Consider the following 22,369-nt stretch of genomic DNA (forward strand, 5'->3'; position numbering starts at 1 on the left):
AAATACATGTGGCATTATACACAAAAACACACAGATAGCTATCTATCCAACTAAGACTTGAAAAAGCCAATGGCTTTGCTTAGAGTGCAACTTGCTGCCAAGCTTTGTAGACTTTAAGCTGTGATGGCTTGAAGAGAGCTTGGGTTGCTGTTTCTCTTCAGCCTGGAATTGCACCCAGCACCACTTGGATTGGTTCCGAGCCTCCCTTCCAGCTGTTGAGTTACAGTGGAGAATCAAGCCCTAAGTTTTTCACCTTTGTTGTTTGGAAGGAAACTTTCCAAACTAGCTATCTATCTCCTGCAGCCAAGCATGTCAGAATCCCTGCAGGTAGGGCAGGGCAGCAGCAGGCACAGCTTCACCCCAATGCACTGAGAACATCCCGAGCTGATACGTGCTGGGTGCTGACCTGGGGGTGCACGTACATGTATGTAAATGTATGTGTATGAAAGTGCACAGACATCAGATAGGGAGAGTTGGAAATGCTGATGCTGGAAAGTAAATGCTTGTTAGCACATAGAATGCCTACCAGTGGTATGTCTGTTTTTTTTTTCCTATTGTAATTAATATTGCTGTGATTAGTCAAATTACAATGATTGCAAATCCCTATAAGTGGTATCCAGATGGAGGTTTACAAGGAGGTTTCCTTGTTGTGTGTTCTGCAAACACAGAGTCTCTAAATAATGTCTCTAAAATAATATTACAAAACATCAAGTAAAATCCTATCTCCTGAAGGGCTGATGACATCATATGTGTATTACTGTGTGTTATCTTGCCCTGACACATAGAATTAAGACTTGGGCTATCCTTGCCTGGGAAGACATCATTCTGCCAGCGTTTTCTCTCTCCTGACCATTTCCGATACAGCAGCTTTTTCCTTTCAGCCCATTAAAGTGTAGCTGTTCCCCAGACAATCCAATGGGAAACTGGGCAGTTTGCTCACTTCTGAGAGTCTCTTCATTTCATTCTGTTGAACTCACCAGTTGCACACAGACATTTGTGTCCGAAAATCCAACCCCTTAACTCTGCAACGGGGCTGTGATTTTAATGAACCAAGAGATAAGTGGAAAGGAAACCGGACTTTTGATAGCCTGTTGCAAAAGCTGTGAGCATCTATAATTCAGCCATACAGCTAAGCAACTTAAGGCATACCAGCTTTGCAGTGGAAGTTCAAATTTATCAGCTCTGTCGCTTCTGCTAACATTTTTTTTTTAATTTATTCATTTTTTAAAATTCTGGGAAATGATTAAAATCACAAGCACGAATTTAAATGTTTTCATGATTTATTTTTTTTTTAAAACAAATTCTCTTGTTCCCTTCTAAACCTCCTACCATTGTTTTATTTTGTTGTCTTAATGAAAGTGTCTTCCAGATTGGAATCTGCAGAAGAGATATCCATTTTTGTCATGGTAAAGTTTTTAAAATCTACACAAAATTAACAATTTCTATCTTTCAGCTCTCTGAAATTTTTTTAAGTGTTGTTTTAAGTCCGAATCAAAGCATTTTCCCTTCCTCTCTCAAATTCAAAACTGTCATTAGACAGCAAATTACTTATTGTCTAGCTTGACAAGAGTGGTTGGCTCTCAGTCCTGCATGCAGATCCCCAAGCCACTGTCTCATGACAAATTTATCGTCCATCTGTTTCCATTTCTGCACTGCGAGTTCAGTCTGGCTCATGAGCAGAAGTGCACAATTGTGGATATTCTGATTCATATTTATTTATCCTAACTTTCAGTCCTTAACTGACACACCCCAATTAAGCAGAGTGGTGACCCTGGCCACTCTGTGTAGCCAGTGCAGAAGTGGGTTCATTCAGAAGGTGATCTGAGTGTGGAAGGTCTCAATTAAAAGCCTGAAGAATAACTTTTCTACTATCAAGCTCCTGTATGCTTTAAGCAGTTCCTCTAAAAGAAGCCTCGTTGGCTTATAGAGACATGCTGTTAATGGGCTCATTGCCTTGTTAGATCAGCCAGCAACTGATGCTGGGAGGTCCTTGGGGCTTACGTAAAAGGCAGCCTTGTATTTCTGGGGACATCACTGCATTTCAAGGGTGTGATATGAGACGTGAGACTGCAAAGCCATCCCCAAGCTGCATTTATTGCCCTGAAATGCTCATTGTGTCAGACCTTAGTTCAGTTATAAAATAGAAATAATAGAAAAAAAGGTCAAACCATTTATTGAAGACTGACATTTACAGCAGTCAGGAATCTCCAGTTGTATACAGCTTTCTCTTTATATGTCACTCTTATAGCACACCATCCTGCTGAGGATCTCCAGACCGCTGTTTTCCAGCTGTGACAAGCAGGATAGATGGCTAGTTAGGAATTGCTTCTTCTACGTATACAGATGCACAAATGAAGAAACCCAGTAGTTAATTAGCTTGCCCAAAGTTGCAGTGCACCTCTACAGCAAAGTGAGATTATAGATTCCCAAATTCCTCTATCTTTGCAGTTACAAAATTCTCTTACTTCGTACTTCATTCAATTTAGTCAGAATGTTTATCATAAAATTTGTGATAAAATTGCTTGACTCCGTTTCCATTGAAAGCTGAATGTTGAAAGTCTTGTGTCCTTGATCCCAATGTAAGCAATGGGAGTTTTGCATTGGATCGGCAGCAACATAAGTGGATCGAGGAGTGCAGCAAGCTGTGGATCAAAGGTAATAGCCCAGACAGGAATCTAAAGAGTGATTGTTTGCCCATCCTCTATCCATACTTGGATGCAAACAGATCTACCTCAGAAGGCTGTGTGTGCAATGGTGCTAGTGCAGTTCACATCTGGAGATTTTCTTTGCCATTCAGATGTACGCAGGAAAAAAGGGAAAGAAAAGTATGTGCGTGCTCAGTTACATGAATGCAACCATGTGTGCACATGGGCAGAGGCTGGTAACATACCTCAGAGGTGGCAACATTGGCAACAGCAATGTGATTAAAGGTACTGAAGCACAGAGCGCTGAACACCCTCTCCAAAGGTACAGAAGGCTGTCAAATGTCACTGTCAATGTCCTTTAGGTGTCGTGCAATTCTGGTACTTGTCTCAGATGCCCTTCTGTGAGATTTGCGTTGCCCCAGAGTCAGTCTGTGCTCTCCTTGCCTGACCAGACTGACTTGGAGAGCTGAGCCTTGAGATCCCAGCACCTCAAGGAGATCCCTCAGGCAGCCAGCTAATGCGATCTTCTGGGCAAAACCTGCAGCAGGGCACAGCTGCAGAACAGCTCAGGTTCCAATGGCATTGAGGAGAATTGTCATCGTTGTTCCCCCAGGTCAGGCTGCATCTTTGTTTCATACTGCTGTTTTCTTCCCATTGCTCATACACTGCTCCAGCATTATTTCTCAATGCTCTGAATTAAGATGTTAATATCCGGGTGTCAGGGATTTAAGGAACGTTGTGCAGATATAGATAGAGTATAATTTTAGACCAGGTACAACAGTGGTCCTGCAAATGTTGATTAAAAAAACATAATAATAAACCTCGCTTGCTTGTTTATTATCTCATGCTTCCTCTTCCTCCATTCTGTTCCCCAAAAGGAAACTTTTTAACATCTGGAAAAGTCACCCAGAATTGCTAGTCAGCCCCAACTGTGAAAATGAAGAAAAAAACATTTAGGTTTTAATGAAACATGTCCTCTAAGTTAACTTAAATGCATGTTTACATAGCCTTTGAGATTAGTCTAAGAATAATAAACTGTTATTTATAGGAAACTTCCTGGCCAAAGACCTCTGAGCAGCTTGAGAATACCAGAACAGAGGATTTATAGCCCACTGACTACTTAAAATGGTGATGTTATTTTCAGATTCAAAAGTCTTTTTTTCCTTTATGACAACCTGTTCGTGAAGAGGAAAAGCTGCCTGCTGGTGCTTTCAGATTCTGGAGTTACTCTTGATAGTTTTATATGTGTAGGTCAGTTGATGTAGCTTGGGTTGGGAGCTTTTACAGACCCACGTTATGTCTTCTGTGCAGATTTGTTTTTCTGCTTTTGGCATCAGTCAGAATAAATGGAGGAGTGGGAATTGCCCTGGCTGCTGAAGGGGATTTCCCTGAGGTGTCCCCAGCCTCATACTGGATTAGTGTCTTCTCTAGTCTGTTTCTGATGGGATTCGGCAGCAGGTTAACGTCCTTAGGTAAAGAAAGGCTTCCTGAAGTGAGCAGCAGTCACGGCAAGTAAATTAATGGAAGCTGGCATCTGCTGATCTCTTTGACAATAAGGAATTTTTTTGCCAACATTTAGAAACCATTGGAAATGGTCTCCATTGGAAACCAGATTTCGACTTTCTGCCCTGGGCTGCCAAAAGTATTTCAGCATAAAATGCTAAAGTAAGTTGAACTTTGAATTATAATTTCAATGACTGTCTAGTGAAATGGATTAATGCTCTGGCACTGCACCTTTGAGGCTTTGGCTCGAATCTTGTAGGATAAAAATCTGTCTGCTCTGACAGTTGAAAAGGTCAGAAGTGAAATAATGTCAGGTGGTCTGAGCCCAATTCAATGTCTCGATTAAGAAGTGAATGTAAAAGCTGTTGATGTGGGATATCGTAATGATCTTTTACAGAAATATAAATCATTTTTGTTTACATTTTATCAGCAAAATTAGATGCAGACAGCTGCATTCTTGGGAGGTGGAACTTGGGTCAGACTTCAGAAACTCTGGATTTCAAAGAGAAAAAAATAGGGTTTACTATATAATGTATCTTAAGCTCTAAAGCTTGTATCCATCATGAAACTGATTCTCTGATATTTGACCACGTCAAGCATAGTTTTGGCTCAAATATTCTTTAATTTGGGAATTTTTCAATAGCTGAGAGTATATGGAAAGAACATGATTTTGTCATTGTTCAAGCAAGGAAAGGGGCTTTGAACATTCATTTTTAGAAACTGCTGTGATTCAGTTCCTAAATTTATTAGATGGGATTGTAGCTTAAAAAAAAAAAAACAAAAACACACACACACACACAAAATAAAACAAAAAAATCCCCACAACGTATTTGCATAATGCATTTTGCTTCTTATTTTGATACACATATATATAATTTTGTATGATAATATGTAAACATAAATTATTTTCCCAGACATCCCTTAGGAAAGGTCATGACGGCAAATATTTCTAGCAAAGAGATCAGCATTTTCTGTAGGGAAAAAGAGAGACAGAAAGAATTTGTGGCAGTGTGCCTCAGAGGAGGGAATGATAGCAGAAATGCACAGCACCTTCTCTGGCTTTGCCTTGTCCCTGTTCCACCTCTCACAAGCTCTCCTCGTGTGTCAGGAGGTCTTGGCAATGCGTGTTGGAATTAGGCATATTTTGTTTGCTTGTTTGGATAAGAAACACACATACAAGGTAGTGCAAATTGGAAATCTACCGTCCTGGTATGCTCCATAAATATTAGCTGGTATTCTATTGCAGGCTATTAAATAGGGGAGCACTTCTGTCCTTTTCAAGGCTGGTAGGCATCCCTGTTTTATTTAATTTGTTGTTCCTTCTGCATGTATGAGTATGTGCTGTGTTGTGTAGGTTTTTTCAAATTGTGTTTCCATCTTAAGACAAGTAAACCCCATTCTCCATGAGATCATGATACAGTGCAAGAGCCTATGCAGCTGTACAGGGGTTGTAAAGATTAACTGGCATTCATTTAGGGCCCATGAAGCATGGTGCACCGGGCATCATCCTCTATTTTTACCTTCAGTTTACAGTGCTGTTCAGTTCACGCAATGGACATGGACTGAAAATAGTGCATTTCTGAAGTACAGAATGCACACGTTTTAATAAGGTGATCATCCAAGTAACAAAACCTTAGAGGAGTGACAGAGATTCAGATACGCCGTAATTGTGGGCAATGGTAGCATGGTCTTTCTTTCCATTGCTTACTAAGATCTACGAAACAGGGCCCAGGGGAACACTGCAACCGCAGAATTATCTTTTATCTGTTCTGTGGATTTTTTTCTGACAAAAAAAAACAACCAGGTAGCCATGCTTACACTTAGGAGAACTGGGGTTTTGCTGTGGTGCAATAGGAGCAGCTTGGCAGTGGGTGCTTGGTTATGGTGTGTTTCGTTCCGCTGACGGCCGGTGGGTGCAGGCTGGTGAGGGAGGCAGGGAGGCCAAGAGCTGCGAGCACCAACCGTTATTTATAACAGAGCAAAGTGGTAATTTTGCAACTACTGCAGCTCAAATGGGGGACCATTTCCCTAGTAATAAAACTCTTACTCTGTAACTGTTTACTTATCAGGAGGCCATTATGTGATTGATGACCTGAAAATGGAGGTTATCTTTCAATTCATTTGAAATGCAAACTGATGAGAAAATCTATAGTTATTGCAGCATATTTTTAAGCAAAATCAGGCACCTACATTGACCTCCTATTTACATTTGTTTGAGAAGAAAAATCACATAAAAGCTATCAAGAAACACACTTCACAGCAGGCAAATTAATTGGTTTTACTGTATTTGAATGGAGGGTTTGTCAAATAAAACATGCCATGACAGTTAATAGTGTCATTTAGAGGCAGAAAATTATTGGCTTATTTGTTATTGGATAAAAGGAAGGCAAACACTTTGTATTAGGAAGTTTTAATGTGTTTAAAATCCTCATTAGGGATTTATGGACATTCTTGCTTAGCATAGCGCCTCATTAATTTGAGGCTAAGCAGTTACTTCTGTGTTTCAATTCCAATTTTTTTCTCCTTTTTCTTTAATTAGATCTTGCATTACGGTTTGTTCTCTACACCACTGGAGATGTAGAATTAATTAATGTGATTTATAAATCTAATGGAAGTGAGTTATTCTTAGATATATTTTCATTTCAGTGAGCAGTTTAGCTTCATGTAACGTAAGTGCACACAGATCTTAGAGATTTGGGGAGCGCAGGAAAAGTGCGACTTCTGTATTGTATACATTCAGCAGCATCCCTTGGCAGTAATAGATCAAAGGATTTAAATTAGAAATGTAACTAAAGAGGAGGTCATAAAGATCCCATTCAAAATCAGATTTTCTCTGTTCTAAGTTCTGTACTGTCCAAAAAGCGTTGTTTTAGCTCCCTTTTGTGTGATAACTAGGACATTCGGTGGCAATTGGGATAATGAGAGTAAGATCTAGCTCTTAGTGTAGTCTGATCTTTGGATCAGATCCCGATAAAGTCTTACTCGCTAACTGTGCTACTTTGTTGTATTCATAATAGGAAAGGGGGTTTTACTTCATATAGGGACTTTGTTTATTTGATTGAAGTTTATGTAGGAAATACGTGTGGAATAGATATGCTAAAAGGCATGCTGTTATTTCAACTTGAACATATTTCAAAATGCATTATTTTTGTTTCTCCCTGGGCAAGTCTTTGTCCTTGCCCTTTCAGTTCTGGTCTTTGCTGAGGAAAAACCAGACTGAGGAGCTTTTGGCACACCACAAGCTGTGCCAGTGGTGAAGGGACATATGAAAACTTGGTACTGGCAAACAAGCTTTGAGCAATTAATTTGGGTCCCAGAATTGGCCTTGCAGTCTTGCAAACTGCTGTGCAAATTAAACACAGGAGTACATTGTTCTGTGAGGATGTCCATACCTGCTTAAAAAAGCGAAGTGGAGCAGCTAAGCAACACAGTTGCTTGCCGCGTTCTTACAGCCACGGTAAAGATACTGTCAAATGTAAACAGATGCTTTAAAAAGTTCCTCTTACAAAGCACAAGAGAGATGCTATAGCCTGGATTCGTGAGGTCAAATAATGCTTCAGGCTACACTGATGCAACTGCACTGACATCAGTGGACTTTCATTGTCCCAGCCTGCTGCCTGATTCTGCATGCTCTCTTTCTGGCATGTACTGGGAACAGACACTAAATACACTAACGTAAAATAGATTTAAAGGACATCCAGTTCCAAGCTGTATTAAATTTTGATAGTTGTGTCTGTAGAGTAGAGGGATTTTGAGTGATTTCCAAGAGGTTTCTCCAAGGGTTACACCGAGAATGAATGCGGCTTCTCATTTACATTACTATAACCGAGAGCAAATAGATTCAGAAGCCAAGCTCACTTCACACTCCTGTATTTGTGCTGTCTCACTATCTTCAGTGGAGTTGGATTTCATTCACACCGGTACAAGTAAGACAAGAAGCAGGCACTTAATCTTTATTTCTGCCGCACCACATATCTCACCGCACCAGAGGGTTGCACAGTCTGCTAGTCAGGCTTTGATGTTTAAAGTGGACAAGAGCACAGTGGCATTTTAGGTCAGTGTGCTTTTTATCATCAGTGTAATGGGTACATACAAGGTAGCTGCTCCCAGAATAAGGCACATGTGAGAATGTACTTATGTTACATAGGTAAATGAGTACCTGCAGTTGTTGGATGGTAGAAGAGGATGGGGGAAAGATAAACAGAGAAGGGAGAAAAAAGAAAATATTAAGTTCCAAACTTGATTGCTCTCTATCAATATTAAATGGCATGTAACAGCCTCCATGCATGTAACATCAATGCTTGGTCACATATAAGAGGCTTTGTTGGGACCTGACTGAAAACTGACATGAGTAGTTAGTCTGGCATTATCATCATGGAGAGCTCCTATGACACTACGTTCAGAATATTCCATAAGTAAAATTTGCAGCCTTACCAACACTAAGAAAAATCCCAGACATTCCGAACTGAGAGATTGCTTTATCAGGTTTCTCTCTGTAATAGTCTTTGACAACTTGCTACATGAAAATAATGGAGAACCATTGAGTTTAAATTAAACATCAGCATGTTGTGTTTTCATGGAAACTATTTTATGCTGATCAACACTGAAATGGTATTTATAAAAGAAAACATCAAAGAAATGAAAAAAAAAGGAAAAAAATGGGCTGAATATCACACACAAAGAACAAGACAAATAAAATTGTCACATCCAGATCTACCCAGTCTAAAGGTTACTGCAGCAGAACTAAATGCCAGAGAAGAAACAGGGTCCTTGCAGTTGGTCTGACTGGGAGGGTGTTGTAAGCTGAAATCATTGTAGAGAAACCAAAATAAAATGCTTTCCAGATTGTGAGTTAGCACCTAAGAGCCACACTTTGGTGTAACAGCACCATTTTGATGGGGGTGACTGGAGAGGAGTATGTTGGAGCTTTTATATAAAAACCAAAGCTGCCTGTTGTTGTTGGTTTGGGCTTCTCAACTCGAGACTTCTAGGGAAGTTCACTGAAGTCAGTGGGAGTCAGGCACATTTTGGACCACAACAATAAGCTGTTTTTCCTAGTGTCTGTGATGCACTTCAGGGAACAGGCATATACTTCTTCATCCAACACTTGAAAAGCAGCACTGACTGCAGACCAGGCTGTCTTAGCTTAATAAATCAATTAGTCTGGTCTGCTCCTGAAAACTTTTTTTTGTTACCAGTAAATGCATGTTTGATACAACTCCTTCATAGTGTAGTGTTTGCATTAAGGATGAACAGAAGAGAAGCTCTCTGTATTTTGTTTTAGGCATTTTTCTTTCTCTCTCTCTCTTTTTTCTTTTTTTTTTTTATAAATTCAAAGAATATGTTTTCACAGATCTTCTAGTAAGCCCTAGGATATATTTTGAGGGTTGAAATAATGAAAAATGTAGTCTTAGGGTGGTATTTTGGTTCCAAGGTGGTGGAAGTACCAAAAGAAAACAGTGAATATACATTATTTGGGACCCACAAATGGCTCCCTTGGGAATGAATAACCCTGTGAAAAACACATATATGTATTTGAATACCACGGAAGCAATTATTTTTTGTAATACCACCATGTTTGTGTTCATTCAGCTTCCTGAGTCTGATAGGTCTTAGACCCATCAGGATATTGGCTGACAGTGCTAGATCACACCAGAGACCCACCAAATCCAGTAACCTATCCATGGACCAAACATACAGTACTAATACATACATTGGTGATAACCTCATGAATATCAAATGCATCTGAAAAAATATCACTTAGACAGTGATATTTATTCCTTGCTCTTTTGCTGCTCCTATTCTTCACCTATTTGCACTAAAGTTAGTAAAGAAGATCCTTTCAGCTAGTGAGGTTAGCTTAATGTCTATTTCAGATGCCTTTAACATGAACAACCCTTTTGGGAAAAATATTAGCAAAACAGGAAACAGACAAAAACGTGAAATGTAAAGCAACCCAAATAAATTAGAACAGTGGTCTCTGTGCAGTGGTATGAAGTTAAATTCAAGGAAATGTGAAACAGTCTTCCTCAGAAAGAGTAATGTATAGCCAGATTGCAGCTGAGGGACACACAGCTATTGAACAGGAGAGAGTCCAGAAGAGATGTAGAGAATGATTGAAAAGGGGAAACAAACCCTGAACATATAAGGAGATACTGATGGAAGAAAAGCTGATGTTGAAAAGAAGTGGCTGTATACTCCTTTCAAGTGCAGACAAAGAATTGCATCTTTGTAGACTTCTGGTGAGAAAGTTGCAAGAACAGGATCATAGTTTCATTCATGCTGAAAGGACCTTTGAAGGCCATTTAGTCCAACCTCCTGCTCAGAGCAGGTCTGTTTATTGCAGATTATTCAGCAGCTTGTCCAGTTGAATTGTGAGCATCTCTAAGGATGGACGTTCTCCCACATCTTTGATACCTGCTCCAGTATCTAACCACCCTCATGGTGGAAATTGTTTTACCAATAATGAACTGGAATTTCCCATGTTCTGACAAGTCTCTACTGCCTCTCATTCAGTCCCTGAAGCTCAGGGAAGAATCTGGCTCTTTCCTATGAGGTTGATGCTACCCTTCACCTTGTCTTCTTCCAACTGCCTCAACCTCTCTTCATGCACCACAGGCTCCAGCCCCAGCCATGTTAGGGGCCTTGCTCCAGTATACCAATGTGTTTTGCACACTGGGAAGCCCACAGTACTCGGGTTGGAGTACTGGAGAGAAATTCCATGCTAGCTACATTTTTACTGTTACAGCACAGTGTGTCATTGGTTGTCTTTGTGCTAGGCACACTGCTCACTCCTGTTCAAGCAGTTGGCCACCAAGACCCCCCAGGTCCTTGCTATCTATCTATCTATCTAAACTATCTATCTAGGTTGTTTTCCCTCAGACTGTGCTGCTGTGTTGGGTTATTCTATCTCAACTGCAGGAATTTACTGGCATTTGAACTTTGTGAAATTCTTGAACAAAATCCAAATGCAAATTCAAATTCAATTTGGAATCCACAAATGGTATTATAACAGGAAAATACAGCCTCAACATTGTGTTTCCTACACGGTTTAATCCCAACTGATCTTTTTCATATTAACTAACCTGACTATACTGAGCAGTCATGTATTTTAGTCTATCCTAATGGCAGGCAAGGAGAGTTCTGGCCAATGTGTGCTGAACTTGTCTTGTGGAACTCACTGCAGCTGGATGCTGTGTGTTAAATGCATCCAGGAAGACAGGAGAGAGGCTCATGGGCAGTAATTTCTTACAGGCTGTTCAGCATGCTGACCCATGCACAGCCGTGACTAGCTAAGACTTCTGTGAGCTGCAGCTTGCTTGAATCTGGAGGGATTTAACCATCAGCATGACTTAGGAGACTAATACTCTGCTCCTATGGTCCATGGACTGGGTGGGTCTCTGGTGAGATCTAGCATCACCAGTCATAATATTCTGATGGATTTAAGACCTAGCTCAGGGAACATTTTTCCATCGTATCTGGAAACTCCTCTGTTCTGTGCACTGCCTGATCCATTTCCCACATGCATTAATAAAAAATAAAAAAAAAAAAACCAAAAAAAAAGAAAAAAGCACACTGTTCTTAAAAAAGCTGCCAGGAGCTGAAGGCATTTGTGGGATGAGGTTTCTGCTGACAGACTTGGTTTTGCTGCTTCTGGTTTTCTAAATGTTTTCCTCTTATCTCTGTGCAGTGCACAGTGGAAATGATCAATCAGGGCTCTTGCACAGTATCCTTTCTTGCTAGCAAGTATAAAATCAGTTTGTGTTTGAAGGAGTAAACCGTTGTATGAGCTTCATCTCCCCAGAGTCAAAATGGCTCTCTCGATAAAGGAGATGACAATGAAAGAGCTCTTGATGTATAAACACATAGGTGCTCCTATGCAAAAGATGAGAGTGAGTTCCTAAAATTATTTAACATTCTACCTTTATCTTTCCAATTAAACAAAGATAGGAAGAACTGATTACTGAATGCCAGTTGTGCATCAATAGAGCCAGAAGGATTGTTCACAAACAGTTTGTTCAGATGACAATATAGGCAGTCAATTTTGGTAAAGTCATTATTCAGTGTATATTTCTGCTTCCCAACACTGCATTTGAATTTTAAGGAGTTTTCTGATAAGTTTTTTGGAAGATTTTGTTGCTAACCTTTGTAAGACATATGCCTGCTGTCTGGAGTAAAATACAGGCAAAAGAGACTGCATGTGATTTTTCTGTGGCCACAAAAACAAATTCTGATCTAATGCAGGTTATAAATTGTCCAGGAGCTAAGAGTAGTCAAGGAAGTGTTGAATGAATAAATGGAAGGTTAGATCAACATGACTCATCAGATAGTGTAACCACTAACCCCATGCCATTTGATCTGCATGACATTGGCCTACTATTCCCTCACTCTAGTATTTCTGCCCTCCTTCCTTCTCTTTAAAGTTTAGCACTGAGCCATCCAAGCCATACATTAAACCTTTGGTTCCACATCATTTAAGTTCTGTTCTTTCTCTTATGAGACTGAAATGTGGAGAGCCTTATAATACAAGCTGGGAGATTTTGACCATCTAACCTTTAGGGTTTTTTTCTTCCTTTCTTTTTTTTTTTTTTTTTTTTTCCTTAAGCCTGGGAGTAACATCTAAAAGTAAACACAAAGCATTCTGATGCAAAAGAGATTTGCCAGATTAAAATGAAATCAAAAGATAAATTCAGTGTAACATGTAGCTGGTATGAAATCTTTTTGTTTTGATTGAAGTTATATTACCTCAGAACTTAATCTTCAGCTTATGTAATATTAGCTGTTCTTCAGCTCAGAGCTCATGCTGGCTGATAGCAGTTTGTGATGTGAGATGTAACTGCTCAGTCATTCACAGGCAAAATTCCTGGAATCTGTCTCTTTGGCTGGTTTAGACGGTGCTGCTCACAAAGGAAGAGAAGCATCAAAAGCATGCAAAACAGAAAGCTGGGTCCTCAGGTTTAAAATCTGGTTATCAATGAATGCTCAAAAAGCCAAGGAGTGAAGAATCACATAATGCTTTCTAAACTACTTGATTCTGGGGAAGGAAACAGTATGGAATGTCCAACATTGATTAAACTCCTGGAGGAATGTAGCATTTTATTAATGGCAAATGTAATGGAAAAATTTTATAGTACTAAGTGAAGTGAAGCTACTTGCTGTGTTTTGTTCTACTCTGATTTACCTGTGCTTGGATTGCATGGCTTGCATGGTAGGCAATGAGGCCTGCTTGCACTTTTGTGCTGGATGCAGATATTTGTGGAGAATTAACCTGCAATTTTTGATTCATACTCTGAAAGGCTGGGAATCTGCTCTTTTCTTCTTCTTCTTCCTCTCCCCTCACACCCCCCCCCCCCCCCCCAACCAAGAGTATTCCAAGTCTCCAATAGATCTGTGCCTTTCAAGTCCCCTGAACTTGAATACATGCAACTGTAGCATGAATTTAGAAAAATGGTCTCATTTCTTGAGAAATCCATTAATAGTAATGTACTGGCAAACTCTTACATTGATCTTCTCTCTGATAGTCATGTTGTAATAATTATTCTTTTAATGTTTGCATCAATCTAAATGTTTTTCTCTTTGTGCTAGCTCCTTCTTGGATCTCTCTATATGACAATCACAGTACTTTGACATCTTGCATTACTTTAATACCAGTGATTCAAAACAAAGCAATGCCAAAGGGAACAAAAGTTCTGTCAAGCCATTAAAATCTTCTCAGCCATTAACATAATTAAACTGATGCATGAACATTTACAGTTATTAGTAAGTGCTGCCAGCAGAAGCTTGTTGTGACTGTATAATATATAGAGGGCTGTACTGCAGTAGAGTAGTACGTTTATTATTATTATTACCATTTGTTCTGAAGTAACATAAACAGGGCTGTGAGTTGAGAGAGCACTGTAAAGTAAGTGCATGGTCTGCCTTGTGTTCGTAGCCCAGTGCACAATTATGACATTTCTAAACAGAATAATACACACGGTGTCCAATCTAGCCGTTGGAAACACCGTGTGTAATGTCAGGGAGGAGCATAAAATAAAGAGATGGCTTCTGTACCTCTGTTACTTTTCCCAGTCTGGCCAACTCAGGTGTATTTTGATCTCCTTTCGTAGCTGCTCTGAGAGATTTTTTGGTTGGTGTTGCAGAGCAAGCTTATTAGGGTAATACTTACTTTGTTTTCTCATATTCCAACATACCACTTCCTCAGTGAAAAAGAACCAGGAGTGCATTAGACATCTGTCCTCCTACTATCCTCCTGCACATTGCCATTATACTTTTTTTGATTATCCGAGGCAGATTATCCTCTCTGAATTGGAAGCTGGATATGAGATATGGAAAACACAGATTAGCAAAGAGTTTAAAAGCACTGAGAGGAAAAAAAGAAGTGGTTTAAGCAAAATTTAGTTGAGGGGACTGAGGGAAGATCAATTAAGTTCTGGAATATCAAGTACTACAATAGAAAGGTGGAATCCATGCTGACAATCCACTGGAAGCTTTCAACCTATATTTGCTGGGCAGAATTGGAGTTTTTTCATTGGTTGAGTGTTTTTAAAGGGTATTATGGAAAATGATAACTTGCTGTTGATGTTGTAGATGAGATCACTAACAGTACTTCAGTGTGGTCATTTTCTCTTCAATACATCTTTACCAAGATACTGCTGAACTGTTGGGAATTCAGATAGCAGTAGTGAAATAAGCAAAAAGAATGGAACATCTTGCTTATTGGGAAAGAAGGCAAAAGTTGAACATACGGCGTTTGAGAAAAGTCAAGTATAATTCTACGTATCTGTGCCTACTGTAAGTAAGAAGGGAAGTAGGTAGTGGGAAGAGCTCTACAGGCAGGCTGAGGTAACACCAAAAGCAGAATTTTAACTAATTATCACAGAAAAGGGACAAATAGTTTTAAACACTACTCCATATTCTATTAAGAGAAGAAACTGAAGACCCACTTCTCTGTAGTTTTTGAGCTAGACTAACACCAGTACTAGAATATGAAGTGTGCAACATTAATAGGAAATGAACACGGTGAGCTGTTTGGTCTTCCTGGTCTTTGACTTTAGTCACTTTTGGATTTATTCTTGGAGCTTTGTGCTTTTTGAAGTCTAGGAGGAAAGCCATACTCATGCTTTCAGTCAAGCTCTTTAGCAGATCTGAACGGCAGAGATGAATCTCAGTCATGAGTTTCCATTATCAAACTAGTCATCAAGAGGTAGAAAAGTCTCACTGAATTGTTATGAAGTACTTGGCTTAACCTGTTTTTGGTATCTCCCTGAGTATTGCCTCTCCCTCTGCTGTTCTACTGCCATGATAAGAATCTATTGAAAGTGCCTGCAAGTATTGTAAAATGTTTTACATACAGGTCTTGTCTGTCTGCTGCTTACGTTGTCGTTATAGTGTTTAGAGCTTCTGTGATATTTAGTAACACTGGAGTGAGGGACTGTGGAAAATACTGCAACAACCATTTAAACAAGTATATTCAGCTGGAAGGTGTTAAGGTCACCATTGTGTATGTGCATGGGTATAGTTTTATGCACTGGTATAATGTGCCTTCCTCAGGAGAGAAAAGATACCTGCCAAGCCTCTTGAGGTGGATTACTGTGTGCTGTTCAGTCTTGACATGATATTTTACATGGAACAGGCTATTGACATGAGAGACAAGAAAATTAGCCTCAATCATTATAGTCCAGCCAGTATTTTACCAGTACTTCATTACAGTGCACGTGTGCAAGTTTTAATAGCCATCTTGGCTGTTGGTGTATAAAACTGTAGAATGAGACAGCTGAAGATAACTTTCTCCTAAGTGTTGCCATCTCTGCCTTTTGGTACAGCATACTGCAAGTTAAACCAAACCTTGAGTTCTCTGTGAAGGCTACTACTAGGAGTAACAGTAGGATCTTCTTCTATTACAGATGTTTCAAGCAACTCAACTGCCAGTTCTCAATTGTGAGGAAATCAGAGCACTTAATTGTTCCAACAGTGTCATTCTTTGCACAAAGTAGTGCAAAACGAACAATAATGCAACAAAATGTGACAAAAGAGTCCTACTGATGGCTTTTGTTGATCAGAACTGGAAAACTTGGTATGCAGCAATCATGGATGCAGCAGTCTTCAGGCAGAGGCAATTGCTTGATAGCTGTTCATCTGTATGGTTAGTCACTGAACTTTGTATCTAGCGCCTAACTAAACATTTCTTTTTTTCTTCAAACCTAGGTTACCCTTCCCAATGACTCCAGCTGTGTGGAAGAAATACTGCGTGTGAGTAATACACTTTTCTTTTGCTGTATTTTTTTTCTTTTAATTGTAGTGTTCTTATTTCGTTCTTATATCGTTCACGGAGAAGGGCCGTCTTTAACATCATAGTTAAACAGTAAGTTATTAGTGGGTTTGATCAAAGAGACACAGCCTGGTGGGCTCAGGATGCTCCTTACTGGCTAAGTTCAGTTCTAGTATTCTTTCTCCCAGTGCATCTGCAATTTGTCTTGGTCAGGAATTACATCCTTTCCTGTTAATTTGTTTTTAAGTTCTCAGGCTCTCTAAGTCTCTCCAAAATCAATTTCTCTCCCACTCTAGGGCAGAGTTCCCTTAATTCTCCCACAGTGGCCTACAATCTTACTTCTTTCCCCACAGTATAGTTTCCCAGCACTCGTGGTTTTGTGGAAGATGTACAGATTTTTTATTTTGTTATTTTGTTATTTTTTGTTAGAAGTTCTGGTTAGTGCTTAAATGCAGAAAACAAAAACTCTACAAGCTACTCGAAACTGAGAAACTAATTGCACTAAGATCACATAACAAGAAAAAGAAAGCATGGGAAATGTGCTTGCATATGCCTAAATCTGCCTTACTGCAACTGTAAGGTGGGCTTTTCCTCAGACACTCCGAAGTTGGGGTTCCCTGTTGACAGTAAGATTTGTCTGGGACTAGTAGGCTTGCAACCCACCAGTTTCTGCCTGGCATTTTGGGTTTTGTCCTCACAGTTCTAATCTGTCAGAGCTGCCACTGTGGGATCTCCGGCCCAACTGCTGATTTCATTTAGAGAGGATAAAACCTCAGTGGAAATTTGTGCTGGCCTTGTCTTCTTCATTTGGAGCAACTGGTATAAACTCATCCAGACCCAAAGTCAAGAACAACAGTGGTGTCAAACTTGCTTAAAAGGACACAAACATGTTCATTAAATAAAGCAGGCTTTGCACTATTCATTTAAACTGAGTGGAAACCTGCTCCTGTTTTTCAAGTACACGTTATATTAGGTTGATGCTGATGTCCTTATGGGTTGTCAGTGTTTCTGCACAAGTTGAACCAACAGGCAAACATGCATGTGCAGATCTGCAATCGAAGAGGACTTTGTGTCAGTATGTGCACCTAGCAGTAATGAATGCAAGGAAATAAATGCAATGTATTTTCAATGCTCAAAGTGAGCAGCAGTTTACTGCTCAGATGACATAAGGAAGCAAAACCAACGCAAATGTTGAAGTGCAGTTTTTAGACTACTTGGTACATTTAAACCATCTCTTCTCCTGTTTATTTTATTTGATTAGGTACATTACTTTCTTGGAATAATTGACGTGTTAGGTGGGGAAAGCAGTTGTTTTCAGTCAACAGTACCGAAAAGAAAAGTGATGTAGCAAATGCCAGGCATCAATCATCCAGTTGACAATTTTTATGTGAGAACAGTACATATAAATCATAGGAAGCAGAAATGTTTTCTTTTTTTCTAATCAAGAGAAGACAATTCTGTTCCCTACCCCGTGACAGAAATTTGAGTCAACAAACAGCACTAGAATTTCACAGGCTCCATTCTGAAAACCACCTGGATTAGTGCAAGTTTTCATGTCTCTTTCAGTTGGATCAACTAAGTCTCTAAGTGTGTGAAAGCCAGAGATCACAGATCTGCTCCTGGGGCTGCCCATCCAAGGCTGAATCCCAAGTCCCAGTCCCAACTGATTGCCTTCAATGGCAGTGCTTTTAGGCTTTCAGATTTCTATGATGCTGAAGCACACCTGGAACAAAAGTACCCAAATTTTGTCAAGTCTTTGTTCTTGTCACTTTTGTAATGCAGAATAAGCTGGTGAGAAAGGTGTTTTGGCTGTATGCAGAGTGTCATATTCTACTTGATAGGCAACAGTGAAAAAAGAAGATAATGCCCAGCAGTGGTCAAAATCTAGTTTTTGGGCTTCTTGTGGGTGTGCTGTGGCAGGAGATTCAGACAAAAAGGACAAGCCTTGGTTGCAGCAGCAATTTGTGCTTTGAGAACCTGGATTAAGTTCTGACTTACTGGGGCCATTGACTCAGGTTCTGAAGAGCCTTTGGGAATGTGGGTCTTAGCCTTCTGAGGACAACTTCCTCAGATGAAAAAAAATGGATATTAACATTTCCATCTCTGTCGGGGAAGCTGCAGAAACAACACAAGGGTTACAGAGCACTGATGTCCCAAAGGTAGATAGGTGGGAGTACAACAGTGTGCATTCTAGCCAATGGAAACAGAACCAGAGTTCAGCTCAAAACATCTGGCAGTATTACGCACTCACATATGCAGCTTTTAATACAAAGTGACACCATTGTACTCTGTGTCACTCCTGCAGCTGCTTTTGCTTCTGGCCATGTCCACTGCAGAGCTGCACACCCCAAAGTGTCCCCCCTCACCCACCTGCTCTCATGCTGCCCTGCCTGCTTTGAGGGCATCTCTTACTTGAAATTTGGGTTATTTTTGTCTTTCAAGTTACAAATTAAGTGCCTCTATTCAGGCATAGGAGCTCTTTCAGGGTTTTTTGCCCAGCTTTGCAGGGAAGAGGGACTTAAGCTAAGAATTGTGACCTCAGATTTTACTGAGCTCTTTTTTCAAGCTGAACTTGATTAATGTTTTTTGTAATTGTAGAGGTCTGCAATTTCTTATCTCTTTTTTCCTTTTTTAAATTAAAAATCAAAACAAACAAACAAAAAGTATTGAATTGAGTTTAAGGACCAAACTTTCGAACTGAGTGAGGAGAAAGATCTTGAGCCCACTTACAAAATTTCACAGTCCTTCAGATTTCCTTGAAACACTTAGCCACTTGCTCATCTTGTGTAAGCGCTCCAAGGACTGTTCGTGATACTACAACCAGAGGTTAATGGCAGCCCCGTCTCCCGTTCCTTTTGTTTTTCTAACCAGAATGTCTGAGAAAGTTGTTAAAAATTAAAATTAAATAATAAAATAAAATCCCTGTTGTACACCTACGGCCAAGCTATACATGTAGTGCAGGAGATCTGCATTTAGCACAGGTTGTTAACACCAAATTGAAACATAAAAGTGAATGGTCGTTGGTATACTTTTTTCTGTTCCAAAACGTGACTATTTTTTTCACCCAGAATGTTGGCTTTGAGCATGTGGATAATGTGGAAAATAGGCAATCAACAGTATGTGTGTGTAATTCACAACTTATTAATGTGGATTTAAATTAAGTTGCCACTTGCTGTATGCAGCCATTGAAAAATGAATTCACTGAAATGTTGTGATACACGGTGCAGATGGGGAAAGAGAACTGACATTTTAAACCAATACTCTAAAGCTGTTAGTTGTGCCACATATATCAGTGCTTTATGCCAGTGTGCCTCGCTGTCATTCTATATCATTTGAAGGCATTATGCAGATCCAAATCTAGGGCTGCGTGTGCGAATTTGCAGGACTCCTATGCCTACAGAGAGCATAGAAGGGACAACCTTTAGCATGGGTTTGCCTCTGGATAAAGAGGAGATAAGCATACAGCATCACACAAGAAAGAAAGGAAACTTTAAATAAAATTTCTCGAGGACTTGAATTGAAAATATTGACTTGAATTGAAATTTTGGGTGAGGTGTTTAGGTGGTTGCATAGATGTAATCCTGTAGAGGTGAGTCTCAGGTCTGTACATGTGAAGCTGTCAGGTGGGTGCTGCTCGCTGTCTGGGCAGGCACTTCTCTCTGTCCCACTCAGAGAAACAAAAGAATTTTTGTAGATCCGTGTTCACTGTAGTGTGGCATCAAGGAACTCAGCAGACTTCTGATGCTACGTGGATATATGCGATATTATTTAAAAGCTTTCTAGTCTGCAAGCAAAACTAATCCTAAATGTAATTTAGATTGCAATTAGTATAAAAATGACTGGAGTTAAACGAGCAAAGTCTGTAATTTGTATGATCTTCTATTCTTCTGATGACAAGCTCACATCTAATGACATTGGAGAATATGTAAATTGATCAGCAGGTGAAAATGCCCTTGATTGGGTAAATTACGTGTAGTGTTACCTTCCTCATGCCAATTGAAAGCACTAATGGATTTAATACGTATCATCCGCAGCGGAGGTGAGCTGTTCGCAGAGCAAAATTAGACCATAACAAATACAGCCCATTATTTGCCCCCTCAGTAATTGTTTTCTCTTCTAAAGTACAAACCAACATTGAAGAACGTTGCTAAACGTAATTACTTTAATTGTAATTTGAAAAATACAGGTATGCAGTCTGGTGTGGTTACAAACTCACTTAGTAGCTGACAAGCAGTTTAAATATTTTCAAGTGGAACCTGGGGGCTTGCTGGGGAGGACATGATGTGAATTTAAAATGATTATCCAGACGTCATTGGACAAGTGAATAACGAGCTGACTGGCCTAGTAAATCATTTGAACCTGTCAAATGTGGGAACACATTGGGGAGGAGATGATGTCAAGTAACAGTAACTTAGCAACCTGGCATTTAGCTGTCCAGAGAATGAGTAAGAGTAGCCACTTTTAAATAGCTGAGTAAATAAATGAATCCTTATGTCTTAGGTGTGCTATAAAAATAGCCCAGCACCGTATGTTTTCTGTCAAGCTGCTTCTAAGGTGATTTATTCTTTCTGTTGAAATGAAAAAAAATGAATTGAAAAGTTAACCCACGTGTAAATGTGTGTCTGTGGCCTTTGTCCCTTGTCTGGCGTGCAGACCTTGGAAGTGTGTAAGGAATGGGCAGTAGCCTGCTTTAAAAAAGGCAATACGGTGTGGTCTTTTTCTTTTAGACCTTGCTTATGCACATGAAGATTTGGATGGATAAAAACTGTGCCTTTCTTAGCAATATCCAATATTTTCAGTTTTTTAACAGCACTTTCTGAATGGAGGCAGAGTCAGTTTCTGCTTGCACACCAAAATAAATCAGGGGGTAATTCCACTGACCTCTGATCTCATTTGACTTCATTGAATTCTTCATCCTCCCACACTGGTATGAATTGACAGCAGTTTCACTTACGCTTCTGCTGTTGTTATAACATAAAAAGTAGTTACTCCTGCATTACTTTGGGAATATGTGAGAGCAGCTACCAGTCCTTTACTCTGATAGCTCTCTGGACGTAGTTTTACTCCCGAAAAATGGAAATGCTAAATAGTTCTACAAGAGCAGCTCTCTCCTGGGTCAGTAGGTCACCTGCTCAGTTCTCAGCTCAGTATTAGCAGAATTCATCAATAATTCCAGGAAGGTCAGAAAAAGTCCCTTTCCAGCAGTTTGGGTTTTTTTGGTTTTGGGGTTTTGCTTTTTTGTGTGTGTATTGTCCAGTCATATACATACACACACATTGAGATCAATAATTTGAGTCATTTGAAGACATCCTGGCATGGTCTTTAAAAGAGCAAAAGACTCTTTGAGAGCTAGAAGCCTTAGGTCTTCTCAGTCAAGAGCAGAACCCTGGCACAGAGGCTCATCCTGGCCACTGCAAGTTGTACCCGAACACAACAGGACAGGATTAGTCAAGCTTGTGGCTGTTTCATTGCAGTGACAACATAATGGTGTAACTTGTGAGAAAGACACCTCAAGAGCAGTCAATATATTAACTTTAGGTACATAATTTGGAGGCCCTGGAGTTAACTTCAAGCTGGCTGAGTAAGAGGTTGGCATTAGTCAGTGCTCAAATACTGTGCAGCTGTGGTGATTTCGTGGGCTACAGTTGCACTGTTGGCAAGGCCTGGGTTAGGCATGAGAGGAGTTCACTTGTGATGTTGACACATATTAGAAATGTGCTTTTTTTTACTACCGGATCAATGCAAAGCAGACTTCATGCTGTTGGGAAGATACTGGAAAGAGAAAGTTGACTATCTGATCTGACAAATGTATTTGAGTATACAGTGTTTCTGTATTCAGAAGGTGGTATTTTCCACCTGCGTGATGTATAGGTGTATGGCTCTTCAGATTAAGTCAGCAAAAGGTTAAACCTTTATCAGGACAGACAAGAAGGTCTGATTCCAGCCTGCAAAA

General features: G+C 39.8%; 1 protein-coding gene across 2 annotated transcripts in view; it reads left to right on the forward strand.

The window, feature by feature from the left end:
* AFF2 (ALF transcription elongation factor 2) overlaps positions 1-22,369 on the forward strand; it is a 342,722-nt gene that overhangs the window by 164,846 nt on the left and 155,507 nt on the right. For both annotated transcript variants that reach the window (XM_052673659.1, XM_052673658.1), the window contains exon 4: positions 16,353-16,397. In XM_052673659.1, coding sequence (XP_052529619.1) covers positions 16,353-16,397 — 45 coding nt within the window. The remainder of the gene's footprint in view (positions 1-16,352; positions 16,398-22,369) is intronic.

The sequence above is a fragment of the Tympanuchus pallidicinctus genome, unplaced genomic scaffold (genome assembly GCF_026119805.1).
Source record: "Tympanuchus pallidicinctus isolate F22 unplaced genomic scaffold, pur_lepc_1.0 scaffold13, whole genome shotgun sequence".
In the NCBI taxonomy this organism is placed as follows: Eukaryota; Metazoa; Chordata; class Aves; order Galliformes; family Phasianidae; genus Tympanuchus; species Tympanuchus pallidicinctus.